We start from the raw sequence: 24,813 nt of genomic DNA, 5'->3' as shown, positions 1-24,813 counted from the left end.
AGAAATTCTACTCATCCCCATGGTGGGATATACGTATCACCACACTAAAAAAAAGTCATTCTAATCTCTAAAACTACTTCTTCTCAGAGGCTGGTTTGAAGTACCTATATTTTATTAATTCTCAGTCACAAAATTCACCCTGTTCTCTCTGCCTAAAACTCTAATAATCACTAAATAAATAATGTTGACTTTTCTAATTTCTTCTCTTGTACTATGAATAGATTTTATACCTTAAATTTTGCACCTGATTGAAAAAAATCTGGTTTGTCTGGAGCACTTCATTCTGTATTCCAGACAAACCAACTACTAAGAATGCATTAAACTGTGAGTAAACTCTATCATTCATTCCATTAATACCTCTTCTTTTAGACCTACTGAACTGTTAATTATATTTTAAAGTTTACTTGAAATGTCAGTTCACATGGAACAAACACATGAGGCAGCACTATTACTGGCCAGTTCCCCAAATCAACAACACCCTTTATTTTGGGCCACGATGAGCCCTTGTGTATATTTTATTGCAATTCCAATGATATTTCTCAGACAAACCTTAAGTCATTCCATTAGCTTTTTATCAAGAAAGAAAACAGCTCTAGGTTCTTCTGAAAAACAGGTTTACTGAAATGGAATATACAAAGAATAAAGCCAAGAAATACCCAATTCATAAATTACGTAAACTCTCAATTTTAGAAAAGAATGCTTCTATAAATGTTTCATTGGCCTATTGTCATACCTTCTGCATATGCTGCAAATTTCCAACTAAGGACCTTCTCTTATAACAAATAATCAATTCAAACCACATCACTTCATCCTTTTAAATTATACACATTTGACATAATTTTTATCTCCAAGACAAGGCTTCAACCAAGACAAAATCTCCTTTTATTTATAGAGTGTAATTTTCTGAGAATTGCTATTTATAAAAGTTTTCTTTAATAAATTCATAAAATGAGTCCTTTGCTGATTTTGTTAATTACATATTATTAAGGGAAAAATTCTACTTTTTTGTAGAAATAACCCATTTTTTAGTAGAAATAATATGCCTTCTTCCTTTATAAAATAAAAGTAACCATTATTTCTGGTTTGCTAAAACTTAAGAGAAAGAAAAAGTGCTTTGGTTTGCTCCCTCTTAGAATTAAAATGCTTGGGATCAAAGGTGTAGTTATCCAAGAATATAATATTAAATATTCTATGAAATACAGTCATTCAGAGTTCAGAGATTGGGAAGCTCAATTATTTGGAAAGCCTCAATCCTAACAGTTAGCTTTAAGGATTTCAACGAATAAAAATCTCTTGAATATGTGCAAGTTGAACCTTCCTCAAATTCTCACCTAGACAATTAATTGTGTGTAAAATAAGAAACCAAATTAGAAGAGAAAAACAAACACTATTACAGCAAGAAAAAAAACGGTAGTTGACAGTAGAGAGAAGAGAAAGACTATCAAAATACACAGATGATCTAGAAATACATACCAAAGCATCTGTAGGTGAAAGGATGTGATAGCTGAGATATGGTTCAAAATAAACCAAGTTTGGGGAGAATCAAATGAGGGGTATAAATGAGACAGGTTTGGTCATGTGTTGATTATGGAAGCCAGGTGATGGATAAAGAAGGTTTATCATAGTATTCTCTCTACTTGTGTATATGCTTGAAAACTTTGCTAATAAAAAGTAAAACAACAACAAAAAACAAACATGGAATTATAAGCCAATAGACCTCGAATATCGATTAGTTATGAAAAAATCCCCTAATGGCCAAATTCAAAGGCCTTTTTTCTGTTCTTATTTTATGTGATCTCTCAGAATGACAGTGCATCACACCTTTCCTTAACACTCTGTAGTCTCTTGTTTCCCATACTTTCTGACTCCTTTCCTGTCAATCTCTTTAGCTGTTTCTTCTTTCTTTGCCTGCCTCCAAAGTTTGGAGATCCTCAAAGTTCTTGTCTTTTCAAAGTCTATAGACAACTGCAAGGCGTTAATTACAACTAGTGCCAATGACCATCAAATTGCCGTTTTCTACCCCCACCAGTCGTTTTCTACCCCCACCAGTCGGGGTATTAGAAGTGTATTTACAATGCTATACATTGGACTGCATTCATCACCTGGGTAAACAGCAGATCCCTCACATTCTACTTACATCCTCTCCTTAGCTGTAGGAGATATATCCTTGATATGCCCACTGAGATCGCCTACTAGTACATCAAATTCAATATATAAGTTTGAAAAAGAAACCCAATCCATAATCTTTTTCTACATTTCTCCACCAAAAGCAGTAGCTTTCCTCTCAGCTTTCTTGTTTCTGCTAATGGAACCCAATCAACCAGGTGTCAAAGTCAGGATTGTCTGGGCCCTCCTTTTCTTCAAATACTTTCAATTCTATTTCTTCCTGCTGTTGCTGCTGCTGCCAGATGCCATCCAACCTCATTACCTCCTTGCTGAGACTATTGCCAAGGCCTCCTAACTGGTTTTCCTTCCTCTTGTATCTTCTAATTTCAGTCCATCACACAGACTTGCCATATAAATATTCCTGAAGACTATCTCTAAAGATTTCACTCCCCTGCTCAAAAATCGTTGATGGATCCCCTCTGCCTAGTAAATAAATCTAAATTCTCTAACCAGATAGTCAATGCCCCTTATATTATATCAGCTCCAGTCAAACTGAACTCTGATGACATTTTATTTATCCCTCTATGAAGAAAAGGTACCCTTTTCCTTCTGTTAGCTGCTACAGTTAATTTAATGTAGGTCTCTTCCTCCCAACACTTGTTGGCTGTTTGAGGACAGGGACCATATCTTGGTATCTCCCCACAGAAAATAACACAGTAGTGTTTGTAAAAGAAGGAAAATAAGACTGCAGAATAAAACCAAATTAAATTTAGGCTACAAAATAGTATTTCAATTCTCTTTCCTGCAGATGTAGTCTTTCCAGAATGTGTACATAAAAATAACATCTATTACCTGTTATTACATTTATATCTGGGTATTGGCTTTCACACAGACCAACAGCTTTGCTATCCCTCTCAAAAGCCTCTCGAAGTTCTTTCTTGACTGCTGCCGAGCCACATAATCGGTACAGGCCTACTACCTAGAAATAAAATTATGGCCACATTATGGTAAATTGGATAAAGAGAAAATATTATAGTGCAGTATGTATAAATCACGTGAACTTGGCAATCTAATATGTTCTGATGGCATTTAATTAAAAATATCTCAAACATAGCTTTTGAAATCTCACCATAGACTATACTGATCATAGTTATAGTTATATAGTTTAATAAAAAATTATATTCTTTCCTTTAAATTTGAACAATATACTGTGATTTCTGTAATGCTGGCTATCATATCTTAAGCAAAGATACAATCCCTACCCTTTAGTTTTACATGCTCAAACAATATCTCCATGCCCCAAGATGTTGCCCTTTCGCATCTTTTGCTCTAGATTGAAGTAATACAGCACAGCACTTAAACTAGGGTTTTGGATTCATAAAGCCCCACATTATCACTCCTTGCTTGGTGAATTTGAGCAAGTTACTTAATCTCTTTAAAACTCGGTTTATTTATTCTAAAAAAGTATATTTTTGAATGAAGTTTCCAGTATACTATTTGTGTAAAGTTATCTTTAAAAAAAAAAAAAGTTTCTGAAGAAGAAATAAAATAAATCTAGGATTTTTTAACTTATCAAATTAATTGATTATAAAGCAATGAAGGAAATTCAATTTAAATAATATATTAAAGGTAAAATAAAACTTCTAGTTCAAAATGTATAAAAGATGCAGAGACACCACTCACTCTCCCCTCAACCTACATTAAAAAGGTTTGTTTTTTAAACACTGTTAGCTCAGTATAAATTCACTAGGAGGAAATCAACATGGTATCTTAAAGAGAAAACATGCCTGATTAAGCAACTGGAGTTTTTTAAAAGGATAAACCTTCAAGAAAATTGAGGAAAGTGGTTGTCATCTATACTTCCACATCAAAGACTATTTAGGAAGTTTAATCACCTTGAATTGAAAGAAGTTACAGAAAAAGAAATTATTTCAAGACAGAAATAAAGTGAAAACACACAGTGCAATCCCCAAGGATTTGAACTGGGAATCACTTTAAAATGTTAAAAATGATCTAGAGGAAGAATGCAAATGAAATTTCCCGGTTTACTTATGACAACCTCTTCTGAGTTTTTAAATAACTGATAGAATATACTACAGAAAGTGGGTCTCAATATAGGAAAGCGTCAGTAATGGATACATGGAAATGTTATCCAAAATACTTGCAATGACAAGCATTAAGTATTAACTGAAAGATAGTAAAGAACCTACAACTATTTCTAAAAGAAGGTAATTCAAGGTGCTGCTGCATTCAAAAGAATCAACATGATATGGGAAATCGAGGAAGGTACTGGAAAGAAAATTCAAATTTCCTGTTCTTATCCACATTCATGGTACATTCACATCATCACAAGAAAGAAAAGTAGAACGGTAGATGATCCAGACAATGAAACTAAAATATTAAACAGGATCAAAGGAAATGCTACCACATGAGAAGAAACTAACTTGAGTACAGCCCTTCTGGTGTAAGCACACTTAAGTGTCACAAAATTTCATAAGGATGTATCCTCTTAAACTTGAGAAAGAGATGAACCTAGAACAAATTAAAGAAAGCAATACTTCAATAGCAAGTAATAAATTAATGGAACATGTTATCCCAAAAGCTGCAATTACAAATATAGTTTTAAAGGTGAATAAAAGAAGGAAGAGCTAATATAGATATGTCAGGAAGGGATATTTTAGGATATATCCCTACCTTCAGAGGCTGACTTCTTGAATCAAACACTTGAAGTACATGCTTGATGCCTCTATTGAGGACAGAATCTGAACCGGATGGCCCATGAGGATGATTTCTATACTGATTTTTCCTATTGGAAGCAGGAGACAGGTGGTAGTAGCCTTCAAAATATTTCGAAGATATCACAAACCATTTTTTGTCTATCAAAACCTGATGTTCATTGTAAAAAAACAAGAATAATTACTGACTAGAGAGGTAAACAAAATTTAAGCAGTATGCTGCTCTGTAAACTGCAGGCACAATCAGCCTCTTTCTGTGCATGTGTTGGGGTGCAACAGGGAGAAAAGAGACAAAACAAGAAAAGGTGTTGAAAAAGTACATTTCCAAACATACAACTGTAAAATTTTTTTACTTTTTATTTCACAGGAAATAATTATTTAGTAAAATAAATCTTTCTAAACTTTAAGTATAGAAATAAAAAGCATTGCTAAAAATATTTTCTTGGCATTTAAAATCAGTTATTACAGTTTTATATACTTGCTCTTATAAAATATTTTCAGAAAATAGACTGTAAAAGTACAGCGCTATTTGAGTTTACTTATTTTAATATACAATTGTAAAAGTTTCTGTTTAAATAATTACCTTTAAAGTCTGCCTAGGGGCTTCCCTGGTGACGCAGTGGTTGAGAGCCCGCCTGCCGATGCAGGAGACACGGGTTCGTGCCCCGGTCCGGGAAGATCCCACATGCCGCGGAGCGGCTGGGCCCATGAGCCATGGCCGCTGAGCCTGCGCGTCCAGAGCCTGTGCTCCGCAACAGGAGAGGCCACAACAGTGAGAGGCCCGCGTACCGCAAAAAAAAAAAAAAAAAAAAAAGTCTGCCTAATCTCTGGCATCCCTACATGCTGCGTGGAAAAAAAAAAATACAGGAAAAACAGAGGACCTTAAGATAAAAGTAACTGGAGCAAAAGTTGGATTGGAAACTAAAGGCCTCACTTCCACCCAGACAACATAAACTTGACTTGATGGAATCACATATCTGAAAAGAGGTTTCAAAAATTCAAATGTCCTACCTCTCAGCTTCAGGAAGCTACTGCATCTATTTTTATTTAATATAAGCAAAAAAGACCCACAGAGATTAAGTGACTTGCCCAACATCACACAGCCAATAATGGATGAGAAACCAGAATCCAAGTCTCTTGTACCTTTATACAAAACTCCACTAACTTACGCAATTTCTATCATTTCCATGTTAAATTCAAGGTAGGTTATTTTAAGTTTGCTTCTACATTCTTATAAAGAAATCATATTTCAGATTTTGTGGTATTTATCCTCGATATTTTTTAATGAATGTTATAAATTCTGATAGCACTAAAGCAAAATACTTCAGAACATAATGATGCTTAGACTTATTTTGTATTGCAAAAAATTAGTATAAATAATTACTTATACCTCAGATTAATATCCTCAGTGATACACTGTTTCTCATTGTCATAGTCTACATGTAGAAATGAAAATAAAGATAAGGTCTACTAACTAGTTAACATTTACATATCTTGTTACAAATAACACCAGGTTTTTTGTTTGTTCTAATGAACTGCTTTCACCTTCTTTAAAAGGAAAAGAGAATGAGATGTGCTTTTATTAGTAGGACCTCTCCTTATCCTGCATGCTATCCCAAAGGTAAGACACGTATAAGCTTATGCTTTCCAAAGAGTGGAACTGAGGGAGAACAGGGAATAAGGGCAGGGAGTTAATTTTAGGAGTGAAACAGGTTTATAATATTCACTGTCGAACTCTCTACCAAAAGAATGTCAAACCATTTAGAAACATTCCTTAAATGAATTAGGCTTAGCCTATGTTATCAGCTCTGGCTTTTCCTAGGAATGCCATTGTAAAGCAATCTTCATCTCTAGGTATAAGACCATGCAGCTCTGCATCACAACATAAATTATGGAACCATCTAGCATGCTTTCAATCACTGACAACATAGGTTAAGGCATAAATTACATCCTAAACAGTAATGGAATAAAAATAAAGAATCGGAATGAGAAAAAGTCTAAATTGGATTTTTTTTAACTTACCTTGAACTCCTTCCCCCAAGACTTACTATAAATAAATTTAATTATTACTCAGATAGATAGATAAGGGGGCAGTAGAGAAACACAGTAAAATAATACCTGACAGCCTCTCTTTTCAATTTCCATAATACATTTCTGAATCAGGAGTGGTACCATCAAGCCTATATTTTCTTTCTCTACAACTTTTCGAATATCAACACCAAATATTACTGGTTCTCGATTTATATCTAGTCCATGAAGTGAATTCTCCCACTGTTCCAAAAGAGTCACTTTCACATAAATAAGACCTCTAGGTTCAAGTTTGACAGCCAACTGATGTGTCTTTGTCACTCTGAATAAGGTGGGAAGAACAACAGTTCCATGACAACACACTCGATTTTTTCTTGGAGTGGGTTCCCAACTGAATACTACTAATTTCAAATGCTGTGCATTTTCAATTTCTATGTTGAAAGTGTGATCCATGTCTAAAAACGTTGTCCGACATGTGAGCAAAGCTGTTCTGGCTTTGTTTACTGAGTCTACCTGAATTGCACAAAAGACATCTTTTGAATCTATCCGAGGTGGTTTTAAATCCTCAGCACCATAGAAATGCACACTCATGAGCCCAGATATGTACTGAGAACACTTAGGTTGATCAGAAAAGCTATAATGTCTAAAAGCATCAATGTCTATTTCATTTTTGCTGCAACTATTTGGAATTATTTCTTTTCCTTTTGCAAATTTGTTTTCACATCCATGTTTGCTAGATTTAGCTATAAGTTCAGGAGAATCTCCATCACTGAGGTAACCACTTTTGCAGGAATACTTGGAACTCCCAGAGGTTTTCTTCTGGTAGCTGTGCTGAGAAGACACACTAGTATCAAGATGGTACCGGCTTATAACATTCCTCTTAGCAGCTGTGGTTGTGTTCCCAGAAGGTAGAATAACAGCATGATGAATTTCTTGACAGTTACATTTAGACAAGGAAGAAGTATTATCCGGACTGTTTCCATAATTCAAAGTTCCTTTAACACTCAGTTTCCGGCTAAATTCTGGCAACCTTTTCATTCTCATGGAAAGTTTCCTCACAGTTCGTGGAGATTTTATTTTTTCTGGGAAAGACCAATGAATTGAACTGCCTTTTTTCACAGGGCTAGGGCTTGGAGAAGATGGTCCTGTAACTCCCAAATCAGGATTATTTGTAGCAGCTACTATCCCAGGACCTTGAAAATAAAAGACATTATAAGGTGAAATGTTTTGATTCCTACTTTTATTTTTACTTTATAAAACACCAACTTAAAAAGCTCTCACATGGATAGAAATTCTTCCCTGTCTCATCTTAAGGGTGAGATTTAGTCAAAAGTTTAGATGAATCTCCATTACCATGTTCAAGCAGAATATCAAGATCTACAAATGGCTAACGGAGGAAAGAAACATCTCCCTCTCCATCTGCCCTTCTATTCTGACTCTTTGGAGGAAAGGTAATATAGGTTCCTTTTAAATCTTTCCCACTGCAATATACTTCAGTGAGCATGTATTTATAACTGTAAACAGTGGATATCAGAGAAAACTAGGAAAGCTTCCTATTTTAATATGTTCATTTTAACATATTAAAACATTAATTTCAACATGTTTCCTATTTTAATATGTTTATTTATAAATTCTACCTATATAAGAATGATTCCTGGGCTTCCCTGGTGGCGCAGTGGTTGAGAGTCCGCCTGCCAATGCAGGGGACATGGGTTCGTGCCCCGGTCCGGGAAGATCCCACATGCCGCGGAGCGACTGGGCCCGTGAGCCATGGCCACTGAGCCTGCGCGTCCGGAGCCTGTGCTCCGCCACAGGAGAGGCCACAACAGTGAGAGGCCCGCGTACCGCAAATAAATAAATAAATAAATAAATAAATAAAATTAATAATAATAATATTTAAAGTAGTTTCTATTGTTATTATTAAATTATTAATATTTAATTATTATTTAAAATAATACCAGCCAACATTTACTGAGCTAGACAAAGTGTGAAAAATTAATTTAATAATTAGTATGAGCAGATCCTCATTTAACTCTCATAATAACCTTAAGAGTTAAGATAGCAATACCACCCCATTCTCCAGGTAAGGAACCTCATGCATGAGCTAATTTGTCTAAGATCACAAAGCTGGTAAGTGGAAGAATCAGGACTCAAACCTAAACACAGGCTTTCAGAATCTATGCTCTAAAATACTATGCTTTCAGTCTCTCCATCCTTTTAAACAATTTTCTGTCCATACATATACATCAAACTGATTTTCAGATACCTTTTCTCAACTATTATTAAGAAGTTAAAGTATTGCATTTAACCTTAAACTTTCAATTCCCCCCCAAAAAAAGAATGTAAAGACTAATCAATTTCATTTAAAAATCTGAACCTTTTCCTACTAAGTTTTCAAATTAATAGAACAAAGTGAAAATAACTTCTAAAACTCTGTTGGTATTATCCCAATTATTTAAAATTTAAATTAATTGTTCATACTTTATTTAATTATTCCTTATAAAGATCCTTAATGACCCTAATATCAGAGGTTACTCTATGTAATACTACATTTGACAATTAAAATGAGAAAAAAGTGTTTATTCATTTCAAAAATCAGTAGATTAAATGACCTTTCTTTAAAGTATGAACATAGTATTCTCCCTCCACCCTTCAATGTGTCCTATTGACAAAGTAGTTTCTTTATAGAGAAAGGACTATTTTAAGTATGCCTGCTGGGCTTTTCTGGTAAGCAACTAATAAGAAATGGAGTGTTTGATAAACTAGACAAAGCATTCCCTTGTACTGTAAATTGTAGTACAATTCTACTGGCTTCCTGGTCTAAAACATTCTATAGTAGTCAGTCCTGCTGTAGTCTACAATCTATTTTGTCATGGCCTAAAAAAGCAACCCAGTATATGAAACTGCTCTAGGTTTTATTAAATCAATAAAGAGTTAATCTAAAATACTGACTTTTTTTACATATTATGCATTAAATATTTCCTACTGAAGTCCTTACCTAATTATTAAAATGAAATACTGTATTTGTTAGCAATTTCTACCTCAGACAAGACTGAATTTATTTATTTATTGTGTGTGTGTGTGTGTGTGTGTGTGTGTGTGTGTGTGTGTGTGTGTCCATGGCTCACGGGCCCAGCCGCTCCGCAGCATGTGGGCTCTTCCCGGACCGGGGCACGAACCCGTGTCCCCTGCATCGGCAGGCGGATTCTCAACCACTGCGCCACCAGGGAAGCCCTGAATTTATTTTTTTTTTAATGCTTTGTTTTTATAAAATCCAAAAGCTGAAATATGACCAATTTGAACAATCACTTAAAATTAAACCAAAATTATACTAACCAAATAACAGATTAGCTATAGCTTGTAAGGGGAAAGCATAAAATGAAAATCTTTAAATATAAATTTATGAACCAGGCTAGAATCAATTGAAACTGGCACACTCCTTCAGCATCTAGAACAGTAACTGGCACATAGCAGAAACTCAGTGTTTATTGAATAAATGAATTAACCAATTGTTAATTGTCTGTAAAGTGGTAAACCTTTAAGGAAATACAATATAGAAATTACCTATAATAGTTACCAGCTAAAAAGACCAAGTAAAGATACTAGTAATCGATACTAATGAAGCAAAATAGATCATGATAAAGATCACTGCAACAGTAGTGGAAAGATTCTATTAACACCCAACGTTAAGGAACCAGTCAAACAGATTAGGGCACATCAACTCAATTAAATACTTTAAAAATAGGGAAACAATCATAACATTAATCTACGTGTAACAATACAAAATATAGATAGCAAGTGAAATTAGCAAAAACCAAAAATAGTCCACTATGTCAGCAACTAGGTAAAAGATACATATACAACCAGAAGTTAACAGGCAAAAAACAAGTCACAATTGTGTTAGGATGATCATAAAATTGTCATTCATATTAAAAATACTTAAACTTTCCTATTTCTTAATCAAAAAATTATTTTGAAATTCAACCATTCTCTTTGCCTATTTCTCAACAGATTTCTGCCAATGTTGCTAAAGAAAACATACCACTTTAGGTAAATGACCTTTCTGATCAAACTAAAGCAAAAAAAAGATGACATATAAACGACTGTCCAAATACTTCCTTTGGTCAACTTAGGAATGTGCTTGTTGTAATAATATACTTAAGAGAATAATAACAGTAAGAAAGGAGACATAATTGGCAGCCCTATTGTACTTTCAAATTTGGGTGGTTTTTTGTTTTTTGTTTTTTTGGTAATGTCTGTCAGTCTTTACAGATTCACAATTTGCCACAAACATAAAATAATAAAGTTTAAAGACAGTACTTAAAGTGTATATCACTTTACAGACACTGGCTCTCTAATGTTGCTCTTATACTTATGCCCTCTTGCCTTTTCTGCACCATTCCAGACCCATCACTACCTGTCTGCCCTACTGCTGCAAGCCTTCCTCATCACTCCATCCTGATCACAACCTCTGTTCCAAACTATTATTTTATAGACTATTTATTCCTCTTCCCATCCATATTACAAGAGAAGCACACATTTGCTCTGGAAAATCAGTCTACAATTAGAAATGCACACACACAATTTTAATCCCAACACTAGGGGGTAGGGGTGGGTCAAGCATGAACAGTTCCAGGACAGCTTTTCATTGTTTCTTTCAAAATTGACATCATACAGTTCACACTGTTTTTTTAACTCACTTTTTTTCTTATCAATATAACATTTACTTCTTCTCCGCATACCCCTGAGAAAAGGATCCAAATGCAAGTAGATTACTTGTAAAGTACAAAAAGATCAGCAAGAAAGTGAGAAAATTCAGGAGAAAATTCAAGGTGAATTATCAAGCCTGCTACCACTATGGGCACCTGGAGCTTAACTTCACATGAGAAAACTCTGGGAAACAATATAGAATTATCCCACCCAAGTGTGGAAGGAGCTGGGGTAGGCCTATACCAACTCCTGTCAGTCGCTAGTTGAGGGGCACTCCCAGGATGTCCTGCAGGAGACTCCCTAACACTTCGGAAGGAGTCCTCAAGTAGAGATGCAGATACTGATTTTGGAAAGTAGGCCGCCTCCATTTAAATAAGTAATAAAACCCAAGGGATATGGACAAGTACTAACAGCATCTGCTATACCCCACATCTTTGACTATTCTGTATCATCTGAAATTTTATAAATTAAAATGACTCGATATTATATAGAACTGATTTCTATTCAACATTTAATAATTGCAACTAAAAGTGCTTAGGTAGTGTTTTCCTAGGTAATGCGTCTGGGACTAAATTTTAAAAGCACACCAGAAATCAAGGCAATCAAGGAAAAATAACACCATTAGGTTGAACTATATGAAATGCCAGGTTTTTGGTTTTGTTTTTTTTTTTCAGACCAAAAACTGTTAAATATTGGCCGTTTCATATGGTTCAACCTAATACATATCAAACTTCAATAATTTCCTTTCTGGGTTCCATATCTATTGTAGCACCTATTTGCAAGATCTTTACTTCTACCTCTCCTTTTCCTCTTCTTCCTTTCCTTTGTTTCTGAGGAAATGTAGGCACAAAAGTGAAAACTAATGACTGCTAGTATACTGAATATACAATTTTTCATTTGTGGCCAGACCAGGTGTGAATGAATGAATGAATGAATAAATAAATGAATGAAGCAAAACAAGACATACATGAAGAATATATCTCTTCCAGTCCCTGTGACTCCATTCTTTCAACTAAAAGAAAAGTAATTACTGCCTCAAAGAATAGACATACTAACACCACACCATACACACTAAAACTGGTGTAGGACTACCCCAGCTCCTTCACCCCTTAAAAAACCAAGTCTGTAATAGGAATAATTAAACCACCATGTACATAAAAATGTTTATAAACCTTTTTCAGTTTTCTTTATTTTCATGAAAATACACTCACTTTGTAAGGAAAAGTACATAGCTACAATAGACATCTATATTTAGTTTTAGATACTGCCAAAGAATTGAAAAATGGAAGAAGAAAAGGCAGATATATGATCATCTTTACCTGCAAAAGGAGATTTCAACATGGGACTCTCCTCTACTATTATACCTTCTTGTGTCTTGTGTCCATGCCTTTGCTTGTACTGCTGCACAAACTCTGTGGAATAGATGGAATCTATAGGATTTATTTCATTTGACTGTGTGGTCTGAACATCGCCTGTGTGTTCAGAAGAGCACAGCAAGTCTTCAGTGTGCTGCTCTTCTTTCATTAGGTCACTACCAGATAATACTCTCAAACCGACATCAGGAAACTTCAGAACAGCAGAGTCTGCCTCCCCCAAACTCAAGGCATTTGATATACCAAAGTCATCATCCTCAGGAATGGGGTTGTACCATATTTCTCCTTCATCATCTGCATCATTTTCCTCATTAAAGTCTAATGAACAGTTTCTTGATAATGAAGAATTTGTAGCATTACACACCATATACGTACAATATTCTTCAGATGATTTGAGGAAAGGTCGTGACAGCTGCAGTTTAGGTAGAGAAACGGGCGAGATGGATAAATGACTTATATCTTGGCATTTCTTATTTTCATCTTCCAAATTAAAAGATCTCAGAGTACTCTGATATAGCCAATTGCGTTTCTTTGACACAGTGATGCTATTAAGTGGCTTATGACCCCTGAAGCCAATATTATCCTTCAGATCTTCAAGTTCTCTTCGCTTCATTGAAGACTCATAGACATTTTCAAATAAGTCTGTTTCAAAGAAAAAAGAAGGCAGAGAATATAATGCCTGGCATACGAAGAAAGGCATGTCACTTAAGACCAGTTATTAAAATACTATTTTTAAAAAGATAAAAAGAAAGAAAAGTAATATTAATCACATTCAGAGACAAAAATTGAGCAAGAAAAATTTTGGATTTTCCACCTAAACATGATTTCTATTATTTAGATATCAGACTGCTAGTATAGGTATCATAAAAATTCTAAGAAAAAGGATAAACAAACTCTGAGACTGCCTTTATAAACATCATAGGGCTAAAAAAGCTTTACCCTAAGCAAAACATGCTTTATAAAAAGCTCGTATAGAATGTTTTATACACAGTATGCCTTTAATTAATATTTGAGTAATTTTAAACTCACTGCTACAAGGACTTTGGAAAACACAAGTAAGATTACTGCCTTTTCATACAAAGATTAACTTTGAATAAATCTTTCAAAACAATTGTGCCTTACTTATTACTGAATGTCTTACTGATTATTAAAATTTCAAAATAACATGTTTCCTAACCATATAGTGCAGTAGCAACTTATGCAGAGTTTAAGTTCTAAATATCTAGGGCAAAAATAAAAATAAAAGTCCCTAAGGAGGCCCTTGATTAGGACCAGGTATCCTGTCTCACAATAAGCACAACACAGCTATATTATTGACAGGCACAGACTTAAGCAGAAAGAATACAAGAATGAACAAAATAGCCCCTGCTCTTAAGGAATTCATAGCCCAGTGGAGGATGTCAAATACATAGATATGTGTATGTATTAATATAATGTGAATAAGACTCTAAAAATGTATATGTAACATTAATTCCATATAAAGGGGAAAATTTTTTTGCACTTCCAAAGAGTTACATAAAGCCAGCTTCAATGACAGTAAATAAGCTAAATAAATATATATCATAAACTAATTCACTACACATAGATAATTAAAACAAAACCACATTTCTAATTTTAAGATCACGTCAGGTTTGTAAATTATGGTCTATGCTAGTTTGAGCGTGTATTTGGTTGATTCATTTTAGTATTACAGCAAGTAAAATATAATAGTCCAGTAACAGAGAGGGATAAAAACACATTAAACTGAGGAGCTTAATAACAACCAAAAAATTAGGTTCATGCATACTAAAGGTTTTCAGGAATCTCCCTTCTACTGAAAAAAAATCATTTAAAAATGTAAATTTGTCCTTTTTATAACCCTAAATCCTAATCAAGCAGATTAATTTAAAAACAAAACAAAACCTTAAACACAAACTGGGTTTCAAGTTCAATAGTTCCAGAGGCAGGAATAAAGGAATAGACTAAGAATCAGAAGGGAAGGAGTCTCTCATGAATGTCTACTATGCCAGATATTTATTTACTCACGAAATATTTATTGAGTGCCTATTATGTGGCAGGAACAAGAGATAAAGCAGTAAGAAAGCCCTTAACCTCCTTTAACCTCCACAACAATTCTGAGACAGGTAGGATTATTTCCATGAGCCTCAAACGTATGTGGAATATGGCCAAGGTGCTAGCCATAGAATTGAAATTTAAGCCTGTCTAACCTTAAAATCCTTGCTCTCACCTGTCTCCCCTACACCATGCTACCCACTAAAAGTAGGTAAGTAGGTGTCCCTCTTGAGCATTATGATAATATCCACCAAGTTAACTTTATAGGGTGGTTCCTGGGATTAAGTAAGATAATGTTTGAAATACTTAGAAAACTACTCAGAAAAGTCAAGTAACTTGCCTGAGATCACCTGTTGGTAAATGGAAGAGGCAGCACTCAAAACAAACTCTTCTGACTCCAAAGTTTGTAGGAGTACCCCTGGGCTACTACTAAAGGAAACCCACCTCCACTCTCCAGGATTTAACATGCAAACATGTAACAGATAGTCAATAAATATCTTGAATTGATTTGATTTAATTTAACTAATGAAACCTGAAGATTCAAGAGTCTTTCTATGGTTCTGTCTTATTTACACTTAAAATTAAGAACTGTCCTGGACATATATCCAGAAAAGGCAAAAACTCTAATTCAAAAAGACACCTGCACCCCAATGTTCATAGCAGCACTATTTACAATAGTCAAGATATGGAAGCAACCTAAGTGTCCATTGACAGATGAATGGATAAAGAAGATGTGGGGTGTGTGTGTGTGTGTGTGTGTGTGTGTGTGTGTGTATACAATGGAATATTACTTAGCCATAAAAAAGAATGAAATAATGCCATTTGCAGCAACATGGATGGACCTAGAGATTATCATACTAAGTGAAGTAAGTCTGACAAAGACAAATATAATACGATATCACTTTTATGTGGAATCTAAAAAAAGATACAAATGAACTTATTTCCAAAACAGAAACAGACTCACAGACATAGAAAACAAACTTATGATTACCAAAGGGGAAAGGCGGGGGATAAATTAGGAGTTTGCAATTAACAGACATACATGACTATGTATAAAATAGACAAACAAGGACCTAAGGTATAACACAGGGAACTATACTTAATATTTTGTAATAACCTATAAGGGAAAAGAATCTGAAAAAAGAATATATATATATGTATAATTGAGTCTCTGTGCTGTATACCTGAAACTAACATAACATTGTAAATCAACTATACTTCTACAACAACAAAAAAAGTAAACTGATTATAGACATTTTTTTTAAGAAAAGGACCTACTATATAACTATAGTCAATATCTTGTAATAACCTATAATGGAAAAGAATCTGAAAGAGTGTGTGTGTATATATATACGTATATATATTTATATCTGAATTACTTTGCTGTACACCTGAAACTAACACAACATTGTAAATCAACAATACTTCAATTAAAAAAAAAATTAAGAACTGAAAGTCAACACATACTCAGGAATTGCTTGGAACTTCAGAGTTTTTAGTGACCACAACCTTTTGCTGAGTGCAATAAAATCTAAGATCTATTTCACACTTAATGTCAAATCCTATACTATTTAATAGCATTTCAGACCTTCACAGGATATTACATGTAGTTTTGACATAATTATAAATTTAAAGCAAAAAACTAAAAAATTATACAACTCACAATGGATATGAGCCATATCTATTTTATCTTTTTCTCAGATGTCTCTCAAAACATCCAAAATTTTATATAGACACATTATTTTGAGTCTTTTCAGAGTTTTTTGATGTACATTGTAAATGAAATAAACATGCTTCTACTTGTACTATATTCCAAGGAACTACAATGAGAAAAATAAAGCTACCAGTATCCCATATTTAAACCAATTGATACATCTATTGATATGTAATGAATATGTAATATTAAAAGGAATAATTACATCGTGAGACACAATACAACTATTTTTCATGAAACTACAAACTACATAAACTTGAGATGAAATAGTCTGCTTGCTATTGCTGAATATTTAAAAACACATAATGCTGAAGTTTAAATTTAGAGATAAAGAGGTACATTATTATACGTTCTGATAAAAGCCAAATGTATTCCGTTATTAAAACTAAATATAAGCGACATTATTCAAGGCAGAAAATTTTACTTGGGCAATTATTTATATATTACTTAAAGCATTTCATTTTTATCTCAGTTAATTAAATAGATGAATATGAATATAAGTTACACAGAAATGGAAAGCTATTTACCATCTTCCCTTCACTCCCCATTTATGCTAAAATTAATGTTAAATCTTACTGGCATAAATGTAAAAGTTACCTTTAGCTTCAAATTTTATATATATGTGTGTGTGTGTATATATATTTTGACATATATTTATATGTTGAAGAAAACACAAGTAAAAAATATATAAAAATAAGTGTGCAAAGATGCAAAGCAAAAAAGTCTTTATTCTCTTGCAACTATACACGTTATGGTATAACTATCAGACTCTAATTAAAGTCACTTTCCTTGAAAATCTGTAAGAGAATGCGGAAGTGGCAATTAAAAGTTTTTCACTCAGAAAAATATTTACATAGTGGTGAACTACTCAAGCCAATTTTGTGTTCTCAACTATTACATATTTCATAATAAATCTGGATGATTTACTATTACTAAACATTTAACTAGTGCCCCAGATCAAAATCAACAGCAAACTTTCTGGGGAATTATGTACTGCAGCCCTCATTGAAACTGTACAGTATCTACAACATCTTTTCATCATTTAAAACATTCTACTGCAAAAACAAACTGTTGTTTTAGCTTACTTCTCTTTTAAAAATCCTAAATAAAAGCATTCTTATGAACACTGTATTTGAGCTTAAATAAATAAAAGCAGCCCTGCTTACAGAGTCAAGCTTGGCAGCCCAAATGAAATTACTAGAATAAACTTAAGCCTTAGGTTTACATATGCGTGTGTTTATGTGTATGTCTTTATCTTTCCCAGATAAATCTAAATGAGGAGAGGGGTACAATGAAGAGAAAAAAGGTATTTTTCTATCTTTTATTTTTCCTCCCTTGTGACTAGCAATAAAAACTCTTAAGAAAAAAGCTGTGTGCTAGCTTTGGGGACAAGAAAGTAGAGAAGGAAACTTTGAGACTCTTTTCAGTTCCCTGAAAGTAATGAGGAGGAACAAGAGAAAAGAAGCACAGAAGAAAAGATGAGTAGAATAAATAAGTGCTCCTAAAGTGGTGTCCTCTAGTTCAGTTCTCAATGCTCCCTAAAGCAGTCCTTCTCAACTTCAGATCATTTCACTCTCTATCCAGAATCCTAATATATTTTCACAAAGCCTGCTTGCCTTTCTCTTGATAACAGCTAAGCGCCAGGCATGGTACCAAATGGATTATCTTTTTTCATCATCACAGCAACCTGAGGACTGAGGCTATGCAGAGCTGAGTAACTTGTCCAAGGTCATAAGGCTGGTAAGTGGTAGATTTGATCAGAAACCCAGAATCTCTATTCTGTTAGCCATTACACTATATGGCATTCTCTCTTGCAGATTCTAAAATCTCACTTTTGTTGGTGCAAGATGAGACTAACATGGAGGGATCTGCTTAAACTAAGTATAAATTCATACACATAAAACTGAAGCAGAAAGAGCTCAAGTGCTTTGCTCTCATAGGGGTTAGTTTAAGTATAAGTATCAGAATAAAGTAGAATGCTTTTTCAAAACTTTTAAAAATGTATCAAGATAGGTGATTGAGATACTGAGAATTCTAGAGCCTACTACTCAAAGTGTGTACCAAACAGCAGCATCTACACTGTGAGTTTGGAAATGCAGAATCTCAAGGTCCCACCCCCATACATAATAAATCTTCATTTTAACAAGATTTTCAGAGAATTCATATGCACATTAAGTTTGAAAAGTTCTGCTCTATAACTGCAAACCACACTTTGAGTGGCAAAGGTCTGGAAAACAGCCTTAGGATTCTCAAAACATAACCACTTAGAAATGTAGGACTTTCAAAAATCAACACAACACTATTTTCTGCTGAATTTGTAACTCTCAATGTTTTCCTGCCACCAGCAACTCCAATGTTTTATGGCACTCTTCCCAAAACAAAAAACAAAAACAAAAACAAAAAAAATGGACTCACTTGCTTCTGGGGCCACGATGGCAGAATTTCTAACAGAAGAATTTAGAGCTAGAAGACAGTCAAAAAGTATTTGCCTATAGTTACTAGTCTTGAAAGGGCTAATGTATAAAAGAATTTGTTGGAAAAATTCATAAAGATAATGTAGCTCATAAAGTTAAGAAATTGAAGCTACAAATACTTGAGAAGGGAATAAATAGGAATCTGCATTAACAGTGTCAACTTCACTTTAAGATATAATGCACAAGATCATACCAGCTATTTAATACTACTTTTAAAGAACTGTCTAAAGATTTTGAACAGAATATTACATGCCCCAATTTTTTTTCTTTCACAGATCACGGAGCAAGAAGAGTAGAGTCAAAGTAGGCTAATTATTTTTTAAAGCAGTAAAAGGCCAAAATAGCTCAACCCAGTGCTTTCCGATTTATTTCTGAGTACTATATGCTAATTAAAACTTATTTATAAACACATAATGAAGTATAGTCAGCAAATAGATTAAAATTCCTTTGTAACCTTAAGGCTTGAAGAAACTTTACAATATTTACTATGTGTAATGACTTTAGATTTCTTAAATAATCATCTCAATTAGTAACAAAATGGTCAATCTGTGAGCACTACATTCCCAACTGCATCAAATCATTGGCAGTATTATGCTATCAAAAGTTTTAGTGGTTCTTAGTAGGAGCCAGAAATCAAAACAGAGTATCATTTTGGCTTCCATTTGTCATATGGCTTCAAAAATTTCCAAAATACCTCAGTAGATTAGGTATTTCTATCTCCTTATATAGTTATTCTGTGTTATAAATTCTAACTATAGCTTTATTTTGAAAGAAAACATCGTCACAAATAATATTGTACAGAAAAATGTGATATAAACCTTCTAAGCTTTTTTTTAAATACACTTATTTATTTATTTATATTTATTTTTGGCTGCGTTGGGTCTTCATTGTTGGCGCGGGCTTTCCCTAGTTGCGGCAAGCGGGGGGCTACTCTTCGTTGCGGTGCGCAGGCTTTTCACTGCGGTAGCTTCTCGTTGCAGAGCACGAGTCTCTAGGCGTGTGGACTTCAGTAATTGTGGTACGCAGGCTCAGTAGTTGTGGCTCGCGGGCTCTAGAGCGCAGGCTCAGTAGTTGTGGCGCACGGGCTTAGTTGCTCCGCAGCATGTGAGATCTTCCCGGACCAGGGCTAGAACCTGTGTCCCCTGCATTGGCAGGCAGATTCTTAACCACTGCGCCACCAGGGAGTCCCCTTTTGAGCTATTTAACATCTTTATACAACCAAGAATGTACTGCTTCATCGGGACTGCCCAGTTAACTTTTTAGAAAACATGATTAAAAGTAGAATCCAAGTAACCAATTTGAACTAAACATTTAAAGGTAAAGGTTTAAGATGGATAAAGCGATTGACTAAACCTATTCTAGGATTCCCCCATCTTCTCTGCAACTTTGAGGAAGTTACTTACCCCTCTAAACCTTGTTGAAATTCCATCCATCTCCTCAGTCCAAGCAATTTAATAGAATTAATTGGATAAAACCTCTAAAGAAATTTAGAGTCCCTTTGACCTTATATAAATAGGGGTTTTGGAGTCATAAAGACCTGAGTTTGAATCCACATAATAGTTTGAATCTATATATCTATATACTAGTATACATAAACCAAATACTAGTTTAAGTGACCTTGGGCAAACTACTTAACCCCTTCTTTGCTTTTGCTGTTGTTCAATAAGAGCTGTCATACCTCCATGGGGGGGGGAAGTAATAAAGATTATATGAAAACCCCATAAAGTATTCAGAATGGTTTTAATAAGTTCAACTAACCTTCATAAAAAAAGTTTTTTAAAAAATTAACTCTTCAAATCTATACTAGATATATAAACATTGCACAAATTATTTTTCTTTCCTAAAAGATGAACTGATGATTTGAAAGGAAATAACATCTGAGAAAGTTTTTAAAACCAGAGATTATCTAAGCTTTTGTTTAGATTTCTTGTAAAATATCTAAAATACCATCACATAATAATTCTGTGTCATTTAATTTCTTTTAAAATTGGTTTCATTTAATTAGTTTCTCAATGAAAAAATCAATGAATTCATTCCTAAGAGTTACTAGTTATTATTACTTTTAAAACACTTCAATGTTTACACAACAACTGAGGGTGTTAAAAGCCATCAGATAGTAATGTCTAACCTCTGCAACAAAAGGGTAATACATATTTTACTGAAGTTTTATACAAATTTTTGTTATGGCTAAAAATTAACTGTCTTACAAAGAGTTAACTGAACCAAAATCAGTGGAGGTAAAGATATAATAGCACTAAAACGTAATAAATGATTACAAATACTTTATTGCTGGAAATGCATATTTTAATATGAACTTAGCATAAAGTACACCTCTCTTCACAAAAATTTACATTCTACTATCTTTTCATTCAGATGGAATGGAATAAATTTGAGGGAAATTGACAGGTGTGGGTTAGAGATTTATAGATTCAAAAAAACTTCTCGTTTTGTATACACTTGAAGTGAATTATTTGATTTGTCCTCACTGTGTAATAAAAAGTTTTGTGAACTTTGTTTCTCCTCGTTTTGTGTTTATTGGTTAAAAAAGTTAATGTGTACAAACCTAGTCCTGTAGGATTTGTAATTCTTAACAGAGAAACTGCCAAGTACTATGAATACTTTTACATTTCAGCATTAATATTTTTTAAAGTATTACCGATATGTAAGTCATTATGTTCACTAAAAGTCTTTAAAAGTGTAGTCCAAAAGATCATGTTGTTTTTGGCTCAGTTTAAAGGTACTTCTTTCACAAGAGAATTCTTTTACTATTTACAACATAAGAGATTTCTAGAATGGATAACTTAAACCTTCAGTGAAAACTAAAAATCACACACATACAAAATAGGGAGTAAAATCCTATTATTAGGACAAATATGCTTTTTACAAATTACTTTAAATGCCTACACTTTCTTAAAAAGTACATAAGACATACTTTTCTTCTGATTAAAATCCAAGTGCCCTTCATTTTCCACAATAATAAGATTACCTACATTGCTATGTTTTTAGCGGGGAGGGGGAGGGGAGGGAAAGGTGAAGAGAAGAAACGTGAGATCCTACCTGACTAAAAAAGAAGTATTACTATGATAGTTTTTTCGGTTTGGTTTGGTTTTGGGTTTTGGTTGTGTGTATCTGTCTGTGTACACAAACGCTTCTGACCGGGAGGTGTAATGAGTAAAATGACAGTTTATGAAGCCCATAAAGTCTAACTTGGATCAAATTCAAATTCACAAACTCCACAAAAGTCTACAGATTAGCCCAGAGCTACAAAGAATAAAAGTCAAGGCAGCGCCGCCCAACTCTTAAGCCGACTGAAAAGCAGCGTGTGGTGAGCTTAACCTTTACTCACTGTTGCACTTAGGACTAGGTACACTGGTTCTTAGAGAAGAAAAAACAAAAACCCCAAGTTCCTCATGCCACTGTCTTAAAAAAACAAACAAACAAACAAACAAACCCGAGATAAGGCATTATACTAGGTAACCTGGAAATGGCATTAGGCTGCCACTGACGTGACCCTCACTTTGGCACCGGCACGTACCTGTCTGCAAAACTATACCTTCTTCTTCGCTCTTAAGACAGAAACCCGGTCGGTAAACACATTTTGATTGCAAGGTATCCTACCTGTCAGCGTAATTCTTTGGTCTGGCGGCACCGAGACGACTTGGCTTTCCCGCATTTTCAAAGCGCCCAGATTTGGAGATGTTGCCTGCGCTCGGGTGACTTCGGGGGGTGTCCTACGAGCGCGACCCTTCATTCCCAGGGACAGCAGGCGTCCTTTGTACATCCACTTCTGCAGCTTCTTGACCGTCACCGCGGGCGGTTTGAGGAAGGGGAGCCCCTCCTGGCCGCCTTCCTTGCCGCGGCTTCCCGAGGAGCGGCGGGGGTCCTCGGAGCTGGGAGGCCGGAGGCTGGAGGGCGCTGCGGCCCGGGAGCTGCCTCCGCTCCAGCCGTCCATCCCGCCTCCACGTGGCGGGGGCTCGTCCGGTTCCCCGCGCGCGCCGCACCTGATCCAGCTGTCGCTCCGCCACCGCTGTAAGGGAGGCGGCTTGGCACCCACGCGGAGGCTGTCGAGGCTTCTGCTGCAGGACAGCCGCATCCGAGGAGTCCGCGGGCGGCCTCCCCCCGACTCCCTCCGAGGCGACCGGGGCGGGGACACCTGCTGCCAAGGGCGGCCGCCGCCTCCCCGCTCGCAGTCTCGGGGGCAGGCTCGGCGGGCCGCCGCGCCGCAGGGGGAAGGCGGCTGGCCCGGAGCCCGGGCTCCCGCAGGGCAGCCGCGATCCGCCCTGCCCCGGTCGCCCTGCCGCCTGCCCGAGTCAGGGGGCAGGTCGTGCATGGCCTGGATCAGCAGATAATAGGCCTCTCGCAACTGGGTCTGCAGCCTGCCTGTCTCCAGACGGCCGCCCTCCGCCCCTGGGGAGGAGCCAGCGGCCGGGGGAGGCGGGGGCCACCGCTCCGCCTCCGCCCCCTCAGGCTCCGGCGCGGGCTGGGAGCCGCCGGGCAGGTTCTCGTAGTAGTTGGCGTTGTCCTCTTCGTCCTCTCCGCTGCCCTCGAAGCCCGGCGGAGCGTGCAGAGAGGCGCGAGTGAGCCCGCGGCCCGGGGATGCAGCCTCCTTCCCGCCGCGCGGCCGAGGCCCGAGCGCCCCCGACTTCTCCGGCCGCCCTCCCGGGACCCGCGCCTCAGGACCCCACGCCTGAGGCGACGGCGGCGGTCGCTCCAGGCTCGGCCGGGCTCCGCCGGCGCGCTCCTGTAGGGGCCCGTCCGGAGCACCCCCGGCGTCTCCCTCGGCAGCCGAAGAGGCCGCCACGGTGGCTGCTGCGGCCGCCCAGCGCCCGGGCCCCCCGGCGGCGCGAGGACCCCGCCTCCCCCGGAGCCTGGACAGCGTCCTCCTCATAGGGTCCGTCATCCCCCTCCGCCTCAGCAGCCAGGCTCGCCCCTGGTGCGGGGAGAGCTCGGAGCCCCGCTCAGGAGAAAGCCGCGCTCGCGGCGGCGGCGGCGGCGGCGGCGGCGGCTCCCCATGACCGACAGTGGCCCTCGCGGGCTCCTCACATTCTTGGCATAACTCTGCCGCGGGACGGGTGGGGGAGGGCGGCGGCGCCGCAGAGCGCATGCCCCGGAGCCCCGGGCCGCAACGGGGCGCGCGGGCTGCCGGCTGTCTCTGCGGGCGCCGGGCGAGGCAAGGCGGAGGGCGGGGAAGGGAGGTGGGTGAGAGCTAAGGAAGACCGAGGGATGCAGACAGAACGCACCGAGGGGGTTGCGGGGGGGTGCAGTAAGAGTCGAGGCGGGAAAAAGAAGGAGCGGGAAGGTGAGTCTGCGCTGGAGGCTGCAAAGTTCTGGTTGGGGAGACGGAGAAAGGGAAAGTGCCCTCCTGGCTGCCACTCAGTCACCTTCACCACCCTCCGCATTGCCACCACTGCACGAGGCGTGTCCTATAGTGCAAGTCGTAGCTTGAGAGAAAACAAAGATTGTTTTGACGGATAAGGTATGAGTACAGGTGTATCTCACTTAGTGCAGTGTGTTCTAGAAACGTTCCGAGTCATTTTAATTTGTACAGGGAGCTGGCTATTTAAAGGAAATTTGCAGAGATTCCTTTTCAATTAGGAAGAATCCTTTTGTCCAAAAAATCA

The 24,813-nt window shown here is 37.0% G+C and overlaps 1 protein-coding gene across 1 annotated transcript in view; it reads right to left on the bottom strand.

Annotated features, from left to right (window-relative positions):
• The window catches only part of SYDE2 (synapse defective Rho GTPase homolog 2), a 38,393-nt gene extending 14,097 nt beyond the window's left edge, over window positions 1–24,296 (bottom strand). Inside the window, exons 1-4 of the mRNA XM_007115256.3 lie at window positions 22,811–24,296; window positions 12,899–13,594; window positions 6,960–8,062; window positions 2,959–3,085 (exon numbers count right to left, since the gene is read on the bottom strand). Of these exons, the coding sequence (XP_007115318.3) occupies window positions 2,959–3,085; window positions 6,960–8,062; window positions 12,899–13,594; window positions 22,811–24,296 (3,412 nt within the window). The remainder of the gene's footprint in view (window positions 1–2,958; window positions 3,086–6,959; window positions 8,063–12,898; window positions 13,595–22,810) is intronic.
• Between the last annotated feature and the right edge of the window lie 517 nt (window positions 24,297–24,813).

This window comes from Physeter macrocephalus, chromosome 4 (genome assembly GCF_002837175.3).
Source record: "Physeter macrocephalus isolate SW-GA chromosome 4, ASM283717v5, whole genome shotgun sequence".
NCBI classification, from domain to species: Eukaryota; Metazoa; Chordata; class Mammalia; order Artiodactyla; family Physeteridae; genus Physeter; species Physeter macrocephalus.
Note: the sequence above shows the minus strand (reverse complement) of the source record. Positions and strands in the feature narration are given on the sequence as shown.